General features: G+C 35.4%; 2 protein-coding genes across 4 annotated transcripts in view; both read left to right on the forward strand.

The window, feature by feature from the left end:
* Positions 1-21,687, forward strand: part of TkR99D (Tachykinin-like receptor at 99D) — an 89,025-nt gene that overhangs the window by 49,339 nt on the left and 17,999 nt on the right. For all 3 annotated transcript variants that reach the window (XM_069055807.1, XM_069055805.1, XM_069055806.1), the window contains 3 exons: positions 17,631-17,871; positions 17,925-18,077; positions 19,054-19,228. In XM_069055807.1, the coding sequence (XP_068911908.1) occupies positions 17,763-17,871; positions 17,925-18,077; positions 19,054-19,228 (437 nt within the window). In that variant the 5' untranslated portion in view covers positions 17,631-17,762. The remainder of the gene's footprint in view (positions 1-17,630; positions 17,872-17,924; positions 18,078-19,053; positions 19,229-21,687) is intronic.
* On the forward strand, positions 12,718-15,562 carry LOC138136571 (uncharacterized). The gene is made up of 2 exons (XM_069055799.1): positions 12,718-12,968; positions 13,170-15,562. Exon 2 carries the CDS (start codon positions 13,176-13,178, stop codon positions 15,174-15,176), a length of 2,001 nt encoding a protein of 666 aa, XP_068911900.1. The 5' UTR covers positions 12,718-12,968; positions 13,170-13,175; the 3' UTR covers positions 15,177-15,562.

A 21,687-nucleotide genomic window follows, 5' to 3' on the forward strand; every position in this document is an offset into this window, starting at 1 on the left:
TAACTATTAATTAAAGAACAATTAGTAATTATTTATGCAACAAGTGTATAAAGTACTACATTTTTACAAGTGGGAAATTTACACACGTGAGCGCAGCTGGATTATAAGAACTGAAGTGAATTGCTACCAGATATTCCACTAGGAGGTCTTTTTGTATTTTCTTTAGATCTGTAGCAAATGAAGTAAAGGTTTCAGTGAACTAAAAAAATAAAAAATGAAATAAACCATGAAAAAATGGTACATTTAGACGGACAATATAAATTACAAATATATCTTTTTTGTGGTACCATTTTTATTAATTTTGAATTACTATTTCGTTAAGAAAAAAAACTTAAGATATCAGAAAAAATATAACTCATTTAAAATAGTATATTATGTCATTAGGAGCAAAAATGTTTTATGTGCTGAGGCTGGTAGTTTTTCACTGATTCCTTTTTCTTTCTCTCTTGGTTTATGCATTTCCATACCTCCTACTCTGTTCTTATTTCCTTTATATCTTTCTCGTCCCTCTCTCTTCTCTATTTTTTCTTCTACATCTCTCTCTGTATCATCTTTTCGCTTCTAAAAGGCTATTTCTGCTAATTTTGGTCCTCTTCCATTCTCTTAACGTCTTTACTACTTCATTCTTCAATATTTCATATTCTTTCAGTTCCACCGTCATCTTCTCTACTTCTTGCTCTTTAAATCTAGCTTTTCCTAGTCTCCTCCTGTACTCTTCTACTCCTTGGTCATCCCATATTTTTTTGTCACCTTCTTCTGCTCCTCCTTTGCTCTTCCTTTTCCCTTTTCTTGATGGTTCGTTTCCTCTGTACTTATTTTTCTAGCAGGAGATGGTCCGGTAAAATTCATAATTTTATTATTGAATGCATAATTAAATTTTTCGTCCCATAAATTTGGTAAAAAAATTACCATTTGATATTATTAACAACAACAACAGTTATAACAAAAATCCATGCTTTGAAGTAAAAAGAAATCAGCAATTCAAAAAGATCTTAATTTTACGATAAATATCGGGCCTTCAAATAAATATATATTTAGAGTAGGCGTAGGCGACATTCTAATTCTGTTAACAGTGTAAAGTAATTTTTGTAGGTAACCAATTATTCTCCGGAGTTACACAGTTTACATAGTAAGCTTTTTCCCAATTTCATATTGTCATATTCCGTGGAGGGGGAATAGGGAGAATGCACTACAAAAATTAAAAATATTTTCTAACCTAATTTTATTTCGTTAAAATGTCAGACGTTTCTTGTGTCATTTTCTACGCTGGAAAAATGTTGCAAACAACTGAATTTCCATAGGTTGCTCTAAATATAAATTTATTTGAAGGCCCGTTAGTACCGGCTAGAGGACATTTTAAATTATTATTGTCTTTATAGTATCCAAGTACTATATTTTCAGAATTTTAAACAACATTTAGATGTTTTAAACAATTGAGATGGTGTGAACCCCCGAATCTGTAAGTCACGCGAAATCGAAACATTTCGCGGCGCCCTTTTAAATGTCACTAACGTCTAACTTACAATAGCTACAATACAGTCGACCCTGATTTTTTGGAAAAAATTTTGTGCTCTACAAAAGCATTTCAATTCAGTTTTTCTCTGTTTATTGTAGTTTTGGATGCGGAGGCAAATTAAGGTCCAAAAACGTAATGCTCAAAACATGAACAATTTTTATCAATTGCTTCAAAATTTCATGAGAATTTCCTCTGGTGTAAATACATAATACTAAATTTGTCCAGATTTTAATAAGCTACAAAATATTCAGGTCAGTTTCGCGTAGAACGACCAAAAATTAGTGTAATATGTTTAACCCTTATTTTCACTTTTCCGCCCTCTCTAGGGGGTGTGGCGGTCGTATTAGACTAGGAAAATCGAGATCTTTATTGCACCCCTTAATCTACAAACCTGTGGAAACAATTTTCACGACTTTCTAAGAGAAATTGTCAAAAAACAAAATATATAAAATGTGTGTTTGTAAATTTGTATGTTTGGAACACTTTCCTTTTGTTTCGAAAATTCAATTAATTTTTTTGCAAGCTAGAGCACAACCGCAAGCTCGAAACCTGAGCTTTGTTTGAGAAAAAATATTTTAATTTTATGACCGCAGCGTAATCTCTTGGAAAATTTTCTGCAGCAGCGCTCTTTTCGGCGACTTCGCACGTCTCTGAATGTCATAAAAATTCCGATTTTTATTCTTCGGGAAAATTCCACAAAGCGTGCCGCAACAACCCTCCGAATCCGACGGTGGCGAATTTCAGACGAGTCTATCCCCGACTTACCTTTGTAGTTACGACTAGGAATGCCACCCCTAATTACGACGAAGTCGCCGCATTTCCACCCAGGTGCTTTTTCCAATTTTCCGGGATTATTTTGGAATTTTCGGCGATTATGTATGGACGCAGATAAAATTATGTTAACCGAGGGACATGACAAGGGTTTGATTTATGACCGGCGGAATCTGTATGAAATATGTGATGTTTGCTCCGAAAAAAACTGAAATAATTCTCTCCACTCGCACAGATTTTTCGGCTAGCTTATGGTTTCTTAATAAAAAATTGCCAGCACGTCTCGAGTGTGTAGTCCTCTGAAAGGACGCGAACGGAAAGTTTTATGAATGGCTCCGGGGATTAAAGGACCTTTATATTAAGATTTATAACTCCGTAATTCCAGTGCATAATGACAAATATTGTTCCGAATTTCGTTGCGACAATATAATAACACAACTTCGCTTCATTTTAACCCTTCATCTTAAGAATTTGTCATCCTCAGACTGACTCGACGAAACTTCACAACCAAGACCAGCGAGAGAAATTTTAAATTGTACAATTATTCTTGTTTAATTGAAACTGCAACTTCCTGTTTTATTGTTCAAATAGAAACGGTCTTCATTAAACATGAAAGACATCTAAAGATCGACCCAGCCGAACGTAAAGGTGGACAAATAGAAATGTTTGTGAATATTTGTCTAACATATTTAGGAGTTGCTCCAGGAATTCTTGTTGGGAGTTGGTTTCAGCCGGAGGTTGTGCGTCCTCTGCATTCATAAAATTTTCTTAACAAAAAGGATTAATCGAGCTTTTGTGATAAGAAAGTAAGTTATGTTGTCTCAAGGGGCTACAGAGGCGGGGATTAATAAATAAAGATACAAAAGAATATAATATAAAAATAAAAAGGAGATAAATTGACCTGAAAACAATATTTTTATCTGAGATTTCTCTCGCGACCACTTTTTTAACAAAACAAATTTAGAAAAAGCGCAAGACGCAACTTGATTATCTCACAAGGACGTTAATTTATTTTAAAAGTTAGTTTATTTATTTTTTGATGCTAAACCTCATAGAACCAGGAAGATGGATTATTTATTCATACCAAAGGACACTAACAAAATTTACAACAACAACAACAACAGAGAACCTGATATTCTGCATATTTTATACAGGGTGTTATTGAAAGTTGTACAGATATTTTAACCACGAGCTACTGGCTTCATGTAGAACTCGGAAAAAAATCTAAAAAATTCTAAATAAAATGACTTATTTTTTGAGCTACTATTTTTTTAATTGCTTTTAGTCTTCTACGTTGTCAAACAACCTCGTAGCTAAAATTTCGGCACATTTTAAAAATACACCCTGTATATCATATTTTATAAAATGTACACCAATGCGATTTCCTTCTTTTAAAGCATATTCCCTATAGGTTACTTTGCATTGGCGTACCTTTTATAAAACATGATATACAGGGTGTATTTTTAAAATGTGCCGAAATTTCACCTACGAGGTTGTTTGACAACGTAGAAGACTAAAAACAATTTAAAAAAATTGTAGCTCAAAAAATAAATGTCATTTTATTTTTTGACATAGAATTTTTTAGATACTTTTTCCGAGTTCTTCATGAAGCCAGTAGCTCGTGATTAAAATATCTGTACAACTTTCAATAACAGCCGGAGAGATGAAACCAAGCTTCGTCATTGAAAAGCGATTGTAACAAGTCATTGTCTTTTCATAATCATCAAGTCTTTCTTAACAGTTACATAAAATAACTAGATTTTAATCTACATGTGCCGCCACTTCCACCGTACTTTTTGACAATCCCTTAAAGCGAAATGATTTCGTTTTGGTGACTTTTTCCGCCTCTGAGGGAATCGCAACGGATCCAAATTTAAATTCCGTCGAAAATAAGTGAATTTATTACGTCCCGGGTCCACTGACCGGAAATTCTCCCGTCCGACATGTTTATTTATTTCGCAAATGATTACTCTGAATACTCTTCATTTTTTGTAATGACGACAATTTTTACTGGTCTGAAAAGTTGGTCTCTAGTGAGGAGTAAAACGGGAAAGTTGTCGGAATGTTGCTTTTACGGTGAAGAACTTCAAACGAATTTACCCTCGGTGACCAACTAGGGCAAGGGTGAAAACATCGCCGTATAAAAAGTTGTCTGATAAAAACTTTACTTTCCATCATCTTTTTGCCATTTCTCGGCTCCATTTCCATACATTATCCATCACACTTAATTAGATTCTCTTCTCGTAATACGAATGATTTGATTTTTTCCACGAGATTAGCGCACTAAACTCTTCAAGACTGCTTCGTAAATACGAAACAACATTAACAACAACCTGTTAATTTGAAAGGATTAATTAAGCTCGCGTGCTGTTCTCGTCTTTCCAGCGCTTTGTAGGTGTATTTAACCCTTTAAAACGGTTGCGGTTTTTTCCTCCACTTCCAACGACCTTTGTGGCGGCGTAATTAAATGAAAGTTTCTCTCATGGAAACATTATCGCAATCGGAAGAGCCACAAAGTGGTATCTTCGAAATATGTTACAAGTTCCGGCGGGTGTGGCTTTACATTGTTCTTATTAGATATAATGCTACACGATATGAGAGTCGATTAGGATTATTAAATATTAGCGTGTTTTCAAGGTATTCTGTTACGGTTTCACCAGAAACGAGCTTTTGCATGCATCGCACAATTCAACTCTAATTGGAAATAGCGACGCTTCAGCAAGACTGCATTCGCAGAAAAGCTCAAACAACTCGTGAAAAATATTTGCATTTTAGTCGCTCCAAAACTGAATTCTCATTCCATCCAGGGAATATAACTCCTAATAAAATATTTAGCAAAGCTTTTCGCAAGTATTTTTGGAACTATAATTGTGCATTTTATTATTATCTGATTGTGGAGACAATTTATGCTGCATTTTTCGCTGAAATGTCAAAGAAACGTCAACGATGTCCTGTTGTTAACCTAGAAAACACCTTTTCTATGAAACTTTGAAAAGTTGTTTTAAAATTATTGCAGAAAATTGCGTCACCAGTGGAATCGAAGAATGATTCCTTCGGCTCCCCGTTCTCCAATAAACAATAAAATATTTAGCAAAGCTTTTCGTAAATATTTTTGGAATTAGAATTGTGCATTTTATTATTATCCGATAGTGGAGACAATTTATGCTGCATTTTTCACTGAAATGTCAAAGAAACGTCAACGATGTGCTGTTGTTAACCTAGAAAATACCTTTTCTATGAAACTTTGAAAAGTTGTTTCAAAATTATTGCAGAAAATTGCCTCACCAGTGGAATGGAAGAATGATTCCTTCGGCTCCCCGTTCTCCAATAAACAATAAAATATTTAGCAAAGCTTTTCGCAATTATTTTTGGAACTATAATTGTGCATTTTATTATTATCTCATAGTGGAGACAATTTATGCTGCATTTTTTGCTGAAATGTCAAAAAAACGTCAAAGATGTGCTGTTGTTAACCTAGAAAACACCTTTTCCATGAAACTTTGAAAAGTTGTTTTAAAATTATTGCAGAAAATTGCGTCACCAGTGGAATGGAAGAATAATTCCTTCAGCTCCCCGTTCTCCAATAAACAATAAAATATTTAGCAAAGCTTTTCGCAATTATTTTTGGAACTACATATAATTGTGCATTTTATTATTATCTGATAGTGGAGACAATTTATGCTGCATTTTTCTCTGAAATGTCAAAGAAACGTCAACGATGTCCTGTTGTTAACCTAGAAAACACCTTTTCTATGAAACTTTGAAAAGTTGTTTTAAAATTATTGCAGAAAATTGTGTCACCACTGGAATGGAAGAATGATTCCTTCGGCTCCCCGTTCTCCAATAAACAATAAAATATTTAGCAAAGCTTTTCGCAAGTATTTTTGGAACTATAATTGTGCATTTTATTATTATCTGATAGTGGAGACAATTTATGGTGCATTTTTCGCTGAAATATCAAAGAAACGTCAACGATGTCCTGTTGTTAACCCAGAAAACACCTTTTCTATGAAACTTTGAAAAGTTGTTTTAAAATTATTGCAGAAAATTGTGTCACCACTGGAATGGAAGAATGATTCCTTCGGCTCCCCGTTCTCCAATAAACAATAAAATATTTAGCAAAGCTTTTCGCAATTATTTTTGGAACTATAATTGTGCATTTTATTATTATCTGATAGTGGAGACAATTTATGCTGCATTTTTCGCTGAAATATCAAAGAAACGTCAACGATGTCCTGTTGTTAACCCAGAAAACACCTTTTCTATGAAACTTTGAAAAGTTGTTTTAAAATTATTGCAGAAAATTGCGTCGCAGTGGAATGGAAGAATGATTCCTTCGGCTCCCCGTTCTCCAATAAACAATAAAATATTTAGCAAAGCTTTTCGCAAGTATTTTTGGAACTATAATTGTGCATTTTATTATTATCTGATTGTGGAGAAAATTTATGCTGCATTTTTCTCTGAAATGTCAAAGAAACGTCAACGATGTCCTGTTGTTAACCTAGAAAACACCTTTTCTATGAAACTTTGAAAAGTTGTTTTAAAATTATTGCAGAAAATTGCGTCACCAGTGGAATGGAAGAATGATTCCTTTGACTCCCCGTTCTCCAATAAACAATACAATATTTAGCAAAGCTTTTCGCAAGTATTTTTGGAACTATAATTGTGCATTTTATTATTATCTGATTGTGGAGACAATTTATCCTGCATTTTTCGCTGAAATGTCAAAGAAACGTCAACGATGTCCTGTTGTTAACCTAGAAAACACCTTTTCTATGAAACTTTGAAAAGTTGTTTTAAAATTATTGCAGAAAATTGTGTCACCACTGGAATGGAAGAATGATTCCTTCGGCTCCCCGTTCTCCAATAAACAATAAAATATTTAGCAAAGCTTTTCGCAAGTATTTTTGGAACTATAATTGTGTATTTTATTATTATCTGATAATGGAGACAATTTATGCTGCATTTTTCGCTGAAATGTCAAAGAAACGTCAACGATGTCCTGTTGTTAACCTAGAAAACACCTTTTCTATGAAACTTTGAAAAGTTTTTTTAAAATTATTGCAGAAAATTGTGTCACCACTGGAATGGAAGAATGATTCCTTCGGCTCCCCGTTCTCCAATAAACAATAAAATATTTAGCAAAGCTTTTCGCAAGTATTTTTGGAACTATAATTGTGCATTTTATTATTATCTGATAGTGGAGACAATTTATGCTGCATTTTTCTCTGAAATGTCAAAGAAACGTCAACGATGTCCTGTTGTTAACCTAGAAAACACCTTTTCTATGAAACTTTGAAAAGTTGTTTTAAAATTATTGCAGAAAATTGTGTCACCACTGGAATGGAAGAATGATTCCTTCGGCTCCCCGTTCTCCAATAAACAATAAAATATTTAGCAAAGCCTTTCGCAAGTGTTTTTGGAACTATAATTGTGCATTTTATTATTATCTGATTGTGGAGACAATTTATGGTGCATTTTTCGCTGAAATGTCAAAGAAACGTCAACGATGTGTTGTTGTTAACCTAGAAAACACCTTTTCTTTGAAACTCCGTTCTCCAATAAACAAGCGAAGGCCGCCAACTGCAACGTAACTAATTACTATTACCCTTTGCATTAAATAACAAGGAAAGCTCTGGTTGAAAGCGCGACTTCACAGCCCCGCCAGGAATTGTCTTTTTGTTATGTCGACGCAAAGGGTTGATTGATTCCAGGTACGGAGCCTTTTCCATTTTCTTTTGATGGAGTGAATTGATTAAACGAATAATGGAGGCGAACAAAGACCTCACCGCCCGTTTCATTAACCCCGCACAAAAATATTTCCGCGAAAAATGTGCATTTCCAATCGAAAAAGGTCGATTGAAAGCCACGGCTTTAATAATTCCAGATTGGACCGCCGAAGCTCCTAATGAGCTTGGCGAAACTTTCGCCGGGATTCACCATGAATACATAAATAATTCCCCGATACCACCCAATTTATCCGATCACACCTCCGAGTTAATATCCCCTTTAGTGCAGTCGTATTTCTTTGGGCGAAGAAGCCCAATTTGTAACATCCAGACTATCGATTCGGATGGTTCAATGCCGGACGATAAAAGGTACAATAAACGACGAAGTTATGGGAATGGGGAGTAAATAAAAAACGGAACGTCATAAAATATAGTGATGTTTTAACATTCATGAAGCAGTCTTGGGTGTAGAATGTTGTGTCAGACAGTCAAGAGGGTCATTCGAAGGGACTGGTTTAATCATGACATAAAAACGCAATTAATTTGGAACATCATGTAATTACAATTTGATCACTCTGTTAAAAGGGGTTAGTGCTCCATAAACCCATTGCGAATTTATGAATTGTGTCTGCATGACAAAAGGCGAATCACTCTGCATGCATGATGTTTGCATTGCATCTGCATTAATTGTCGCACTATTCCAAATCAATTGAAATTGCGACGATTACACCAAGTTATAAAGAAAATAAAGTTGAAAGGAGTTTGCAAGAACTTCACCACCTCGAAGAGTTTGATCGAAGACTTGAGCAAGAATATGGAAATCAGTTCGAATGTTTTAACCGGTAATAGAAGTCACCAATTTGAGCAAATTTTCTTTACAAGGATTGTTGGGAGTTTAATTTAACTCGCAAGGTCACAGTCTGGATGATCCCAGATCCAGAAAGGTCCTGGAAATAGATCCAGAAGTGTTGGAGATTCAGTAAGAACAGACACAAATAGCAGATGGTGAAGCGTTTTTGACGGACTATTTGTCACAAGAATTGCAACAACTACATTACCATGACCTCCCTATTTGCCAGATCTGATGCTCAGTGACCACTCGCAATTTCCAAAACAAAACAAAAATTCGTGCTACTCAATTTTAGAACGAAGAAGCATAACAATGATTTCTAAAGAGATGACGTCAAGACCAAAAAGTGTTCGAGTCTGAGTTTTCCGGCCGAGGCGCAGCCGAGGCTTCACACAGGCGAGGACCAAAAGCACTTTTTGCAGAGGTGCACGTTAATTTTTTTATAAAAGCAAAAGACATCATTGGAAGAATTACAACAGACCAACAGATGGAACCGCGGTGAGCGTCCGAAAAAGTGCGTCCGAAAAAAATGTACTTTGCGTCCGCTTGTGACCATTCTCATTAAAAAATCATTTTATTTACAGAAGCGTTGTTTTCCTCGTGATAATTTTTATCGTTAGACCAATATTTTACTGTTTACCATTTTTATTTTTAGTCAGTCTCAGCCGCCGTGGAAATCCCGCCATTTATATTTCGAGCCACACTTGCCTTGTTAAAACTGACGTACAAAATTTAATTTACGTGGTGGAAGTCTCTCGGGAGAGATAAGAAAAGGAGTGCCAACAAATCAAAATTATGCTTTTAGTCTCACACGATGATTTTAATCGTGAAATTTATACAGCTTCTTTTCAGGGGACTACAAAAGCTCGTGATTTATCGAGAGTTTCTTTGATTTCTCTAAAGGAAAAACTCTTGTCACTTTTAATTCAGCCCAAAGAGAAATTAATTGAATTGTTTCGTGCGGGGGTGGGCATGCAAATTTTTCTCGATGATGCAGCTAAAGCTCTGAATTATATATGTCTGCTGTTGTTTGGTATTTCCGGAGAATTCCTCGACGAATGCTGAGGGGAATTCGCGCACCGAATAAAACTCCGGAGCCGGAGTTATGAATAGCTGTTCGGTGGGACCGGAGCGGCGCGAATAAAATGCATTTTGATGAGTAGCCACACCAATTATAAAGTCTAGGTGCGTTTTCTTTAGATAGTTTTTCGGCGATCCTTCACAAGATTGCGTCCTATTATTTTTTTTTCGAGCTGTGGTGATAAGAAAAAAAATCAAGAGTGAACTTACTGCTTTTAAATTAATTTAGAATCTTGTTCTTCGCCCTAAACAATCGTGGAAAAAAACTTGTCTGAATTGAAATATTTTTAAAAACAAACTAGATGAAAAACGAGAATTTTTTGTAGGACTAGAAAAGTTGCCAAGGCAAGTGGTTACAGTACTGTACAAGAAGTAACTCTTTTTCGGACGCACTTTTCAAGACATGGACCGTGGCGCGATCTGTTGCTCTATTTAGTAAGTTAATAACGAAACCGACAAAACCGAGTAAATCGACTGAAAATGAACGAACATTTGACAGTTAAATTTACCTAACCAAATTGTTTTATTTGTTGTATCGTTTACTTCTGGTAGTCGTTATTTGGAGAAAAAGTAAGAAAATGAACGTTGACGGAGTCGATAGCGACGAAATTGACGAAGCGATGATTGATAGGCCGCCGGACATTGCAGACGAAGCAAGAGTTGTAAAACAAGACTTGCTTTCGAAAAAATCTGGAGATCTGTATAACATTGAAAATGTCGACCATAAAGTTTATATTTCTTCGCTTTTTGTGAAAAGAAAGCAAGTAAAACATTTTCACAGGATGTCTTTTGCTTTGTAGTTGGTACGGTTGCCTAAAAAATGTAACGTGCACCTCGGCCAGAAAGTGCCTTTTGTCCTCGCCTGTTTTGAAGCCTCGGCTCCGCCTCGACTAGAAAACCCAGACTCGGACAAAAAAGATGCACTTTTTGGCCTTGATACACAAATAACCATTAGATTGATTCAAATTAAAATCATTTATTATAAGTCAATACAAATTTGATCTATTTGTTTCTAGATAAGTTCCTTGAAATCTGGAAATTGAAGTTTTTTTCCCTTGTACCTTTTTTTAGATTTAAAAATATAAAAATATGTGGATATTTATTTTGTTCCCTTAAAACACAACTGATAAATTTTAGGAATTCCTGGTTGAAACGAGAATTTTGCTGCTGTCACAAAATCTATAAAATACTTTCCTTAGATTTGATTCAGCACTGGGGACAAATAAGATGTAAACATTTATTTTACAAACATTTTCCATGCAGCGTACAAGACTGCATTTTTTTTGCTACAACAAAATTACCAAGTTCGTTGTATTTTTAATTAAAAACAACCCACACACGTTTTGCATTATTTTTCACAAATTTTATATTTTTGCTCTAATTAGTTGTTTATTTTCAATTTATATACAATTTCATTACGTTTCAGGCAATGCAGAAATGAATACAATATATTTATAAATCGAGGAAATTATTCTGTGATTGTGCAAATTTATTGCAAAACAAATTTAACTTTTAATGATGTTCTAAATTTGCACCGAAAGAAAAATTTACTATGGAAGAATGTATTATTCTAAATTCACTGAAGTCTTATCCTTCTGATTGCTGTAATTAGGATTATAATTGAAGTTAATTGTTAATTCTCAAAAATATTTGTTGTAATTACCTGATAACAATTTTGTTTTCATTCTTTGCTTTCATTTGCCTCAGTTAACTCATTTTTCGTTAATTAATTTTTTAATAAATTGTAAACTGATTTTGTTCAATGATTACAACGTTATAATGAAATTACTTAAATAAAATTTAAATGTCTTCAATTAAAAAGTTTTTCAAATAAAAAAAGTTATCGAAGATCAACGCCCACCAGAGTAAACTTGATAGAATATCATTTATTATCTCTGACGTTGCAGAAAAACCAGTTCGATCTTGTTTCTGAACATGGTCCCAAGACAATAACATATGTGGTGTGATGACATCTTTTCACGTCCTTAAAAAAATCTTTTGTTTATTCCTAGCCTCCGTCATTTATCTATGTCGCGTTGCTGCCGCACCATCCAGAAATGCGAAAAAAATTTTATAAATCACCTAGAGCTAAATCTGGTGAATAAGAAGCTTTCCCAAAGGCTTAGCACATTGTACAGGGTATTTCACGAGTAATAATGAGCCCGACGGAATTGATAATGCAACCCACAATACATTTCCAATGAAAAGCTGGATCCTGAAATTAAAATATCCAGCTTTCCTTTGGAAATGTATTGTGGGTTGCATTTTCAATTGCGTCGCGGTCATTATCACTCCTGAAATGCCCTGTATACAGGGTGTTTTTGAAAGTTGTGTAGAAATTTGAACCACGAGCTACTGTCAAAAAATAAAACGACATTTATTTTTTGAGCTACGATTTTTTTAAATTGCTTTTAGTCTTCTACATTGTTCCACAACCTCGTAGGTAAAATTTCAGCACAATTTAAAAATACACCCTGTACATAGATCATATTTTCAAAATCACCCTGTATAAACAGTTTTCCCCAAAACTACGATTTAAACACGCATCTTGATTTCTACGTAAGTAATGATTTAATTCACTTTTTGATCGTCATATACTTTTTTTTATTCAACGTAATATTCTTCTCATAATAATATTCCTAATATTATTGGCCACATAGCGCAAGTTTTTAGACTACCTCATAAAACAACTGAAATATTTCACATTGCTTAAACATTTCCCGGCGCATCCACCCTTATTGCAATTTATAAATGCGCATATTTTAATATAAGGTAAACCCGGGGAAGTGTGATTTTGGGGCAAGTGTGAATTATGTAGCTAAATTTTTTAATAATATTCATATTGTTACGCCATCTGTTGGATAGGTAGCTGCATCTATTCCATACCAAAAGCTGCTAAAACCAACGTTCTAACAGATCTCTACGTCGAGGTATTTCACTTTCGGTTATAACCTCTCTGCTAACACTGCACATGAGTGAACCCATGTTTTTTCCATGTGTTTAAATTCAGTTTTATTGCGAGGTAAGTTTTCATTTCTATACATAATTGTGCTATTAAAATAGTAAATTTAAACGTGAAATAGTTGAAAATACGCTGTAAATGGTCATAAGGATTTTTTTGGACTAAGTCACACTTGCCTCAGGAAAAAAGGCAATTGAGGCAAGTGTGACTGATATTGTGGGGGAAAGTGTGAACCTATGCTATTATTTGATTTCATTTCAGAAAAAAATGGTTCGAAACTATCAAAGGAAAACTCAAAGGGCGTCACAATATACCAAAGAGATATTAAACAATGCAGTTGAAGAAATTAGAAGAGGAACTTTGACAATATATCGTGCACATAAATTATTCAACATTCCCAAAACAACACTTTTTTACCACTTGAATGGTAGTCGTGGAAACAAGAGTAACACACAAGGTCGGTCACAAGCCATCCCAATCGAACATGAAACACGCTTGGCTGCAGCTCTCAAAATAATGGAATCATGGGGCTTCGGCATATCACGACAAGAAGTTTTTCAAATTGTTACAGAATTTATAAAAATCAACAAAATAAAAACACCATTTAGAGACGATTGTCCGGGAGATGACTGGTTCATGAATTTTAAACGAAGGCAAAACTTGAGTATCAAGAAACCTCAAAGCGTTGAATACTCAAGAAAGAAAATGACCGATCCGTTTGTGATTAATAATTATTTTGATATTTTAAAGAAAGCTTTGGACGATTTAAATCTTAACGATTCACCAGAATTAATATGGAATCTTGATGAGTCGTCATTTTCACATGATCCATATAAAACAAAAATTGTAGGTGCTAGAGGCAAGCCCAGTTCCAGAACCACCAGCGGTCCGGGTCGTGAAAACACGACAATTCTATCAGCTGTTTCGGCATCAGGGTTAAAAGCACCACCTTTAATAGTATTTAAAGGGAAAAACATTTGGGATAGTTGGATAACAAATGAAGAAAGTGGTTTTGCTGGAACAGCATATGCCGCAAGCCCCAAAGGTTGGATGGACTCCGATATTTTTCACAACTATTTCCTTAAAACGTTATTACCAGCTCTTGGCGATGTTAGACCTGTCTTGCTAATATACGACGGACATAGTACACACGTTAACGTGAAACTTATAGAACTAGCTCGTGAAAATCAGATCACGATCTTAAAACTACCACCACATAGTAGCCATCTGCTACAACCCCTAGATTTGGCAGTCTTTAAATCTCTCAAAAATAACTGGGACAAAGAACTAGTCGTTTGGCAAAGGAAAAATGTAGGTGTGAAAATCCCCAAGAAGAAATTTTCCGAGCTGATAGGCCAAACGTGGAGAAACCTTAGTCCAGATATCATAAAGAATGGTTTTCGGAAAAGTGGAATCTTTCCATTCAATCGTAACGTAATTCCTGAAGAGAAGTTTCATCCTGATGCTTTGGCAAGGTGGAAGAATTCTCAAGCAGAACTCGAAGAGCCTCAATCAAAAGTCAGGGAGTCTCAAGCAGAACTCGAAGAGCCCCATGCAAACCTTGGAGAGCCTCAAGCATCAACATCAAATGGATATACTCCTCACGTTTCAAAATCGAATTTGTTAGATCATATTGGACAAACATCAAGAAGTGAAGTATCTTTTGAGCAGTTATTATTAAATACGGTAAAGCAAACAGATAGGAGTGAGACAAAGGTAAAGAGAAGAAAGGTGGCTAAAGGCGCTGAAGTTATTACTGCAGATGAAGTGTTAGAAAGACTCAATGGTGAACAATTAGAAAAGCAAACAAGTCCTTTAAAGAAGAAAAAAAACCCTTCAAAGAAGCAAAAAAGACGAAAACGGCAACGGAAAAATAGTTCTAGTAGTGAAAGTTCTAATTCTGAAGAGGAACTTGTTTATATAAACTCAGAAGATGATTTAGATCCCGAAGTTTTTGAAGATGACGACATTGATTGTGAAATGTTTGAAGAATCAAATGAGCAAATTGGCGTGGGACAGTGGGCCTTGGTTCAATACTGTACTAAAAAAAGTGTAAAACATTTTGTAGGACAGATTATTGAAAATACCAACGAAGGATGGCTTCTAAAATTTACAAAATATAGGGACAAATATTTCTTCTGGCCCGAAAAAGAAGATACGGATTTAGTAGATAGTGAAAATATCTTAAAAATACTTCCAGAACCACTTAAAAGTCGCCGGGGGGATAATCTCATCATTAAAATCGATTTTACTAAATATCATTTTTAACTGTTTGTTTAAATGAAAACTGTAAAAGTTTGTAACTTTTTTACTAATAAAGATATTTTTACGAATAAAAAAATACATTGTAGAGACTGGTACATATTTTCACACTTGCCCCCAAAAACTTTCAATATTGCACACATTCCCATTCTATTAGTCGTATTCACACTTGCCCCAAAAACCTGGGCAAGTGTGAACCATGGACATTATTTAACTTTTTAATTTTTTCTAAATTTATTATCACTTTTAAGTAATAAATAACACCACATAGATTAAGTATAATGTTGAAACAATATTTAAAAAAATAATTAGATGCATTGGTCAATTATTTTTCACAGAGCTACCGATTAAATTTTAACTTACCTAAATAGCGGTCACACTTACCCTGGTTTACCTTAACTATTAGAGGTGGAGAAGTGAGCTTCTGCGCTTTTACCATACAAGAATCGATAAAAGTCTGTCTTAAGCTTCTGTTTCATTTTTAATGTTAAAACGCAATCTTGAGCTTATCTTTGCTACCCCACAACAAAATCTGCACTGCACAATTTTTAAATCTAAAATACATATAAAAAAAAAATAATTTCAAAGTATTTTCATCTACAGGGTGTTCGGTAAATGTCCGGCCAAACTTTAACCGCGAGCTACTGGCTTCATGTAGAACTCGGAAAAAATATTTAAAAAATTAAATTGACATTTAATTTTTGAGGTACAATTTTTTTTAACTGCTTTTAGTCTTCTACGTTGTCTCACAACCTCGTAGGTAAAATTTCGGCACATTTTTAAAATACACCTATCATATTTATAAAACGTACACCAATGCGGTTTTCTTGTTTTAAAGCATATTTCCTAGAGGTTACTTCGCATTGGCGTACGTTTTATAAAATATGATATACAGGGTGTATTTTAAAAATATGCCGAAATTTTACCTACGAGGTTGTGAGACAACGTAGAAGACTAAAAGCAGTTAAAAAAAATTGTACCTCAAAAATTAAATATCAATTTATTTTTTGACAGAATTTTTTAAATATTTTTTCCGAGTTCTACATGAAGCCAGTAGCTCGCGGTTAAAGTTTGGCCGGACATTTACCGAACACCCTGTAGAATCTAAAGCACCATCCTGTTGAAACCACACTGTCGAATCTCGCCTCCTAGATGTACTGTTTTCTGAATTGTGGAGAATACACCGCAGTATGAAATAGACTTTACAAAGGTCGCCCCAATCCTCTATAATCCTAGATTACACGCTGCGAGGATGTCTGGTCCGCACTGATAAAACTAATAGTTCAATATTCCTAAATCCACTCTTTATCTCAGTTTTTTGATAACCAATTTATATAAATTAAAATGAGCGCATTTGTGTTTTTTTCGACTACTACTGATAAGATAGCGTGATACTTTCTATTTTGTATCACTCCTTAATGAACGAGCTACCGACCAGTAAAAGTCCCATCGAAATCGATTGAGTATTTAAGACAACAGAAGAGCACTAACATACATACAAACATAATACACTACCTTTTCTTCTCCACCATTCGCGTAAAGAGAAACACAGTTGTGAATTAAGTGCTGAAGTATCTTCCTCGTTCACTTTATCCAGTTCTGACTCGTTTAAAATGTATTTAAGACGCTGTCGTAAAAAATCATATTAATTATTGTAATGAAAACGAAAGGTGCGCATTATCCGGTAGAAAGGCCAATTATTTTAATTACACTTGTGCGTTGATTTCATCTCTTTCTTTCGTGAAGCGTGAACAAACGATTAAAGCACATCTGAAAGGACTCTTGAACATTACCCGCCCTTATACAAAACGAGAGCTTTCTCCAACTTGTAAATCAACAATTACGTTTTGGAACTGAACAGACAGAGAAAACTTGATAAACTCCCACATGACCACGAACACAATTATCGAGCAAATATTTACCGTTGCAAGAGCGTTATGTTGTGGAACAATCCAAACTGGATCCATCTATACATTTCCACAAACACTAAAGCTTGTCCTAAAACACAGATGACCCTTTATCTCGACCCAAACAGCAATCCGAAAGTAGTGCACAACTATTGTGTTTTGCTTTGGACTAATCATGAACCCGGAGTCGGTGACCGGAGAATTCCGGTAAACAAATTTCCCCTGTAATAATAATCGAGTCTGTGCATTCATTATCGTGGAAACATGAATTCCACAATAAGCAAAAGGACCTACGCTGATTAAACATGAAACTCGCATAGGGCATCTAATTTTGTTCTTTGTGCCAGCTCGTTGCGAATTTCATTTGTGAAAGTACTCGAGATGTAATTGCGAAATTAATAGACTTTGATTTGGTTTCGTTCGGCACAAAAATTCCCAAACAATTTAGTTCAAGAGTTGAGGAAACATTTTCTTTCTGTTTCTCAGAGAGACAAATTAGACACGACTCGTTGGATGCGGTTTGTGACAACTCCTCAATCCATATTTGTTGCAGATGCGGAGCCGTGGCAAGATGAGCGATCCTCTTGAGAAATGCATCGCAAGGTCCGTGACAAGATGAAAATTCTCGTGCGGAATACGTGCATACCGTAGTACCGAAATACATCCGCCCATCTTCGATAGCAAGATGAATTCCACGCAAGAATTCCTCTACACGACCAACCGTTCCTACCTTGACAATTCCTCCTTGGAGTTCGGCATTCCGATCAATGGCACCGGCAACGACACGGAACAGGGTAATCACACTTTCTTGTCAACGGTTCCGTAATAAAAGCATTCTTTGTGGCAGATGGCAATCAGTTCATCTTGCCTGTGTGGAGACAGGTCCTTTGGAGCATACTGTATGCGGGCATGGTCATCGTGGCCACCGGGGGGAATCTGATCGTGATCTGGATCGTCTTCTCGCACAAGAGGATGAGGACGGTTACGAATTATTTTTTGTGTAAGTGACAACGACTTGTCCCTGGAGACTCAAATAAATAATGAAGACCAATTTACAATATTTTTTGTTTGACTGTGAATAATTCCATAAGGGGGGGACTAACAGTAAATTGGTACTAGAGTTTTGTGCTTCTATTTCATCATAGAATCACGTGACGTAAATATTTTGCCCCATTTTTTGTACACCCTGTATATTCATTTCTCTGTCGACTGGACCATATTTGTACAACACGTTACGCAGCAATTAAAAAAATAATTAAATCAATTAAAATTATATTGTTTTCACCTTTTATGACCCGCTTGACTGTTAGTAATTCCATAAGCAGGGGACTAGGAGTAAATTGGTACTAGAGTTTTGTGCTTCTATTTCATCATAGAATCACGTGACGTAAATATTATGCGACATTTTTTGTACACCCTGTATATCCATTTCTCTGTCGACTGGACCATATTTGTACAACACGTTACGCAGCAATTAAAAAAATAATTAAATCAATTAAAATTAAATTGTTTTCACCTTTTATGACCCGCTTGACTTAGTAATTCCATAAGCGGCGGACTAACAGTAAATTGGTACTAGAGTTTTGTGCTTCTATTTCATCATAGAATCACGAGATGTAAATATTTTGCCCCATTTTTTGTACACCCTGTATATCAATTTCTCTGTCGAATGCGCCATATTTGTACAACACTTTACGTAACAATTAAAAAAATAATTAAATCCATTGAAATTAAATTTTTTTCACCTTTTATGACCCGCTGAGAGACTTATCATGTCTGAGAAGCTCTCGCAGCACTTTTAAGAAGTTTCGCTTGTCTGGATCTCCTAAAGGAAGCTTTCCCTACGGGAGCCTCAACTCTCTTATCGCACCTAAGTCCCTAACAATTTCCAAATATCTTGTATTCGCCGCACATGCAGAAACAGACGTTGAAAAGTACAAGACAGTCATTCTTTTACGAATTTTATTCTGTTCCAGTGAATCTCTCTGTGGCAGACACCATGGTCTCGACTCTCAACGTGACATTCAATTTCGTCTACATGCTGAACTCTCATTGGCCTTTCGGAGAATTGTACTGCAAAATATCGCAATTTATCGCCGTTTTATCCGTGTGTGCGTCGGTGTTCTCTTTGATGTCCATCTCCATTGACAGGTAAATCGAACGCGTTTGTTTAAAACTCAGCCAGTTGCAATTACAGCGTGCAACAAAAAGTAAACTAGAGTCAATTAATTTTACTTGATTCGACGGTATTGGAAACGAGAGAGTTTCAGGGCTTGACAGCTCGTCAAGTGATCTTTAAACATGATAAATATTTCTAACAGTTATTTGTATATCAAGGCGAAAAAGTGCATCTTTTTCGTTCGAGTATGAGTTTTCTGGCCGAGGCGCAGCCGAGGCTTGAAAACAGACGACGACGAAAAGCACTTTTTCGCAGAGGTGCACATTTTTTAGGCGACCGCACAAACTACAAAGCAAAAGACTTCATTGGAAAATTTACTATTTGCAATACAATTACTTATTTACATAATTTATGGTGACAGGACAATTATCAGTTTTGTCGGTTTCGTTGCTAACTTACTAAACAGACCAACAGATGGCGCCACGGTCAGCGTCCGAAAGAATTACTTTTCGTCCGCTTGTTACTACGTAAAATTACCGTTTTCATTGAGGGTGCCTAAAAAATCTATTTTCTTCGGTAGCAGTTCGATTAAGCGTTTAAATGTTTGATCCGTTAATAAACAGTTTCCAGTTCATTGGATTTATTGCAATTTGAATATTCATTACGGCAATCATCATGTGAGCCGTATAAGCTGTTGGCACAATGGGAAATACGAAATAAACACCTCGGGGGTGTCCACCAGAGAGTTACACTAGATACGAGTGTGGTTTATGTTTTTTATTCATGACAAAAAAAAGGTGTTGTCACACAGATTAAAAGTTCTTGATCAAAAAATGGTCGCACAGCAGGTGAAGTGTTGAGCATTAATAAAAAAGGACTGGTCGGGTTAGAGTGACCCTCGCATACAAAGAGACCTTTGAGTGACAATATTCTCAATGGGATGTATTGCATATATGTGTTATGAGGGTTGCTATGAAATGTAATTTCTCTTGCTTTGGTGATTCTCGACTAAACAAGAATAAATTATCACCAGGTCTGATGAAATACTGTAATAAAATACTCGGCTTCGCCTCCTAGTTGTCGCGCTGGAAAATGCACCTACCGTACTCTAATGTAAATAACTATTCTGAAGAAGTAACGAAGAAGTACACTTCAAAGGGACATTTTTGTGTTTGGTAATGCCCCAATTTACACCTCTCTAGGTGCAGAGGATGCTGTGTTTTGAACAATATCAGTCAACCACAATACACTCCTGATCTAGCTCCCAGTGGCTCCTTTTTATTCAAAGATTGGAAAAAAGAGCTACTGAAAATAAAATGAAATCTACCGTTGATGATCAATAGATATACTATGCACGTTTCAGCTCAAAATCCCATGCTTTTCTTTATGGAGGTTCAAGATAGGGTTCAGGGTCATTTGTCTGGCTGTATGTAGTTCCTTACCTATCTAGTGAGATTTTAGTGACATTTTTAGTGACTTTTAAAATGATTTCAAATCACTTGTAGTTTACATTTATCGCGTGGGTAAAATAATTGTCATAGATTTTTTCTACGAAACTATCAAAGAACCAAGAGAGGGAAAGTACAAAATTAATCTTATCTATTAGTTGATTTATTTATTTCATTGGGATTCCTGTATTGCCGACGAATTTAGCAACACGTGGTGGAAAGTGAGCTAGAGAAAGTGTAGCGGAACGGGAGGAAAAGGCAGAGGAAATTATAGAGACCAGCAAAGGAGGAGAAAGAGAAAAACCAAAGCAACGTAGGAAGTGGCTAAAGGAGATGGGGAGGAAAAAAACAAGCAAAAGAATAATTATATAAACAGAAAAACAGCGACATCTAGGAGACAAAGAGCAAGCCTATAAACAAAGGAGGTAGAAACCGATCTTTTAGCCAAGGAAATTTGGAGGCGTTCCTGGAAAAAAAAAGAAGAAAAGAAAAGAACAGGGGAAGGCAGAACACGAAGACAAAAAGAAAAGGAAGAGGAGGTATTTAAATTAAGCAAGAAAACAGCAAGATCACCTGAAGTAGAGGAGAAAACAGGCGGGAAATGGAAAAAATACTAGAAAATAGTGGAAATAAAAGAGGAAATAAAGGAAATGCGAAAAAAGAACCAAGAAGTCAAGAGAGAAATTGAACGACTAAGGGAAGAGTTTAATAATAAAGGAAAGGAATGGGAGGAAGAGAAAAACAGCTTGACAGCACAGCTGGAAAGGAAAATGGAATATGAAGAAAGGAGGAGAAGAAAAATAGCACAGTGATAACAGGATGGAGAGATAAGGGAAAGAGCAAGCAGCAGATCAAAGAGGACACGGAAAATTTTATAAAAGAAAACACAGAGGAAGTTAAACTCAAAAATTGTTACAAATAAACAAGGATCGAATTCTTGTGGAAATGGAAGAGTGGAGTGGAAAAGAAAAAGTGATGAAACTAAAAGGAAAACTGAGAGGAAAGAAGAAAACAGAGAAGATATTCATAGACAACGACATTAC

This window comes from Tenebrio molitor, chromosome 8 (assembly GCF_963966145.1).
Source record: "Tenebrio molitor chromosome 8, icTenMoli1.1, whole genome shotgun sequence".
NCBI classification, from domain to species: domain Eukaryota; kingdom Metazoa; phylum Arthropoda; class Insecta; order Coleoptera; family Tenebrionidae; genus Tenebrio; species Tenebrio molitor.

What these genes read in the sequence shown, in the direction of transcription:
- LOC138136571 (XM_069055799.1), top strand. Translation starts at nt 13,176, where the DNA reads ATGGTTCGAAACTATCAAAGGAAAACTCAAAGGGCGTCACAATATACC.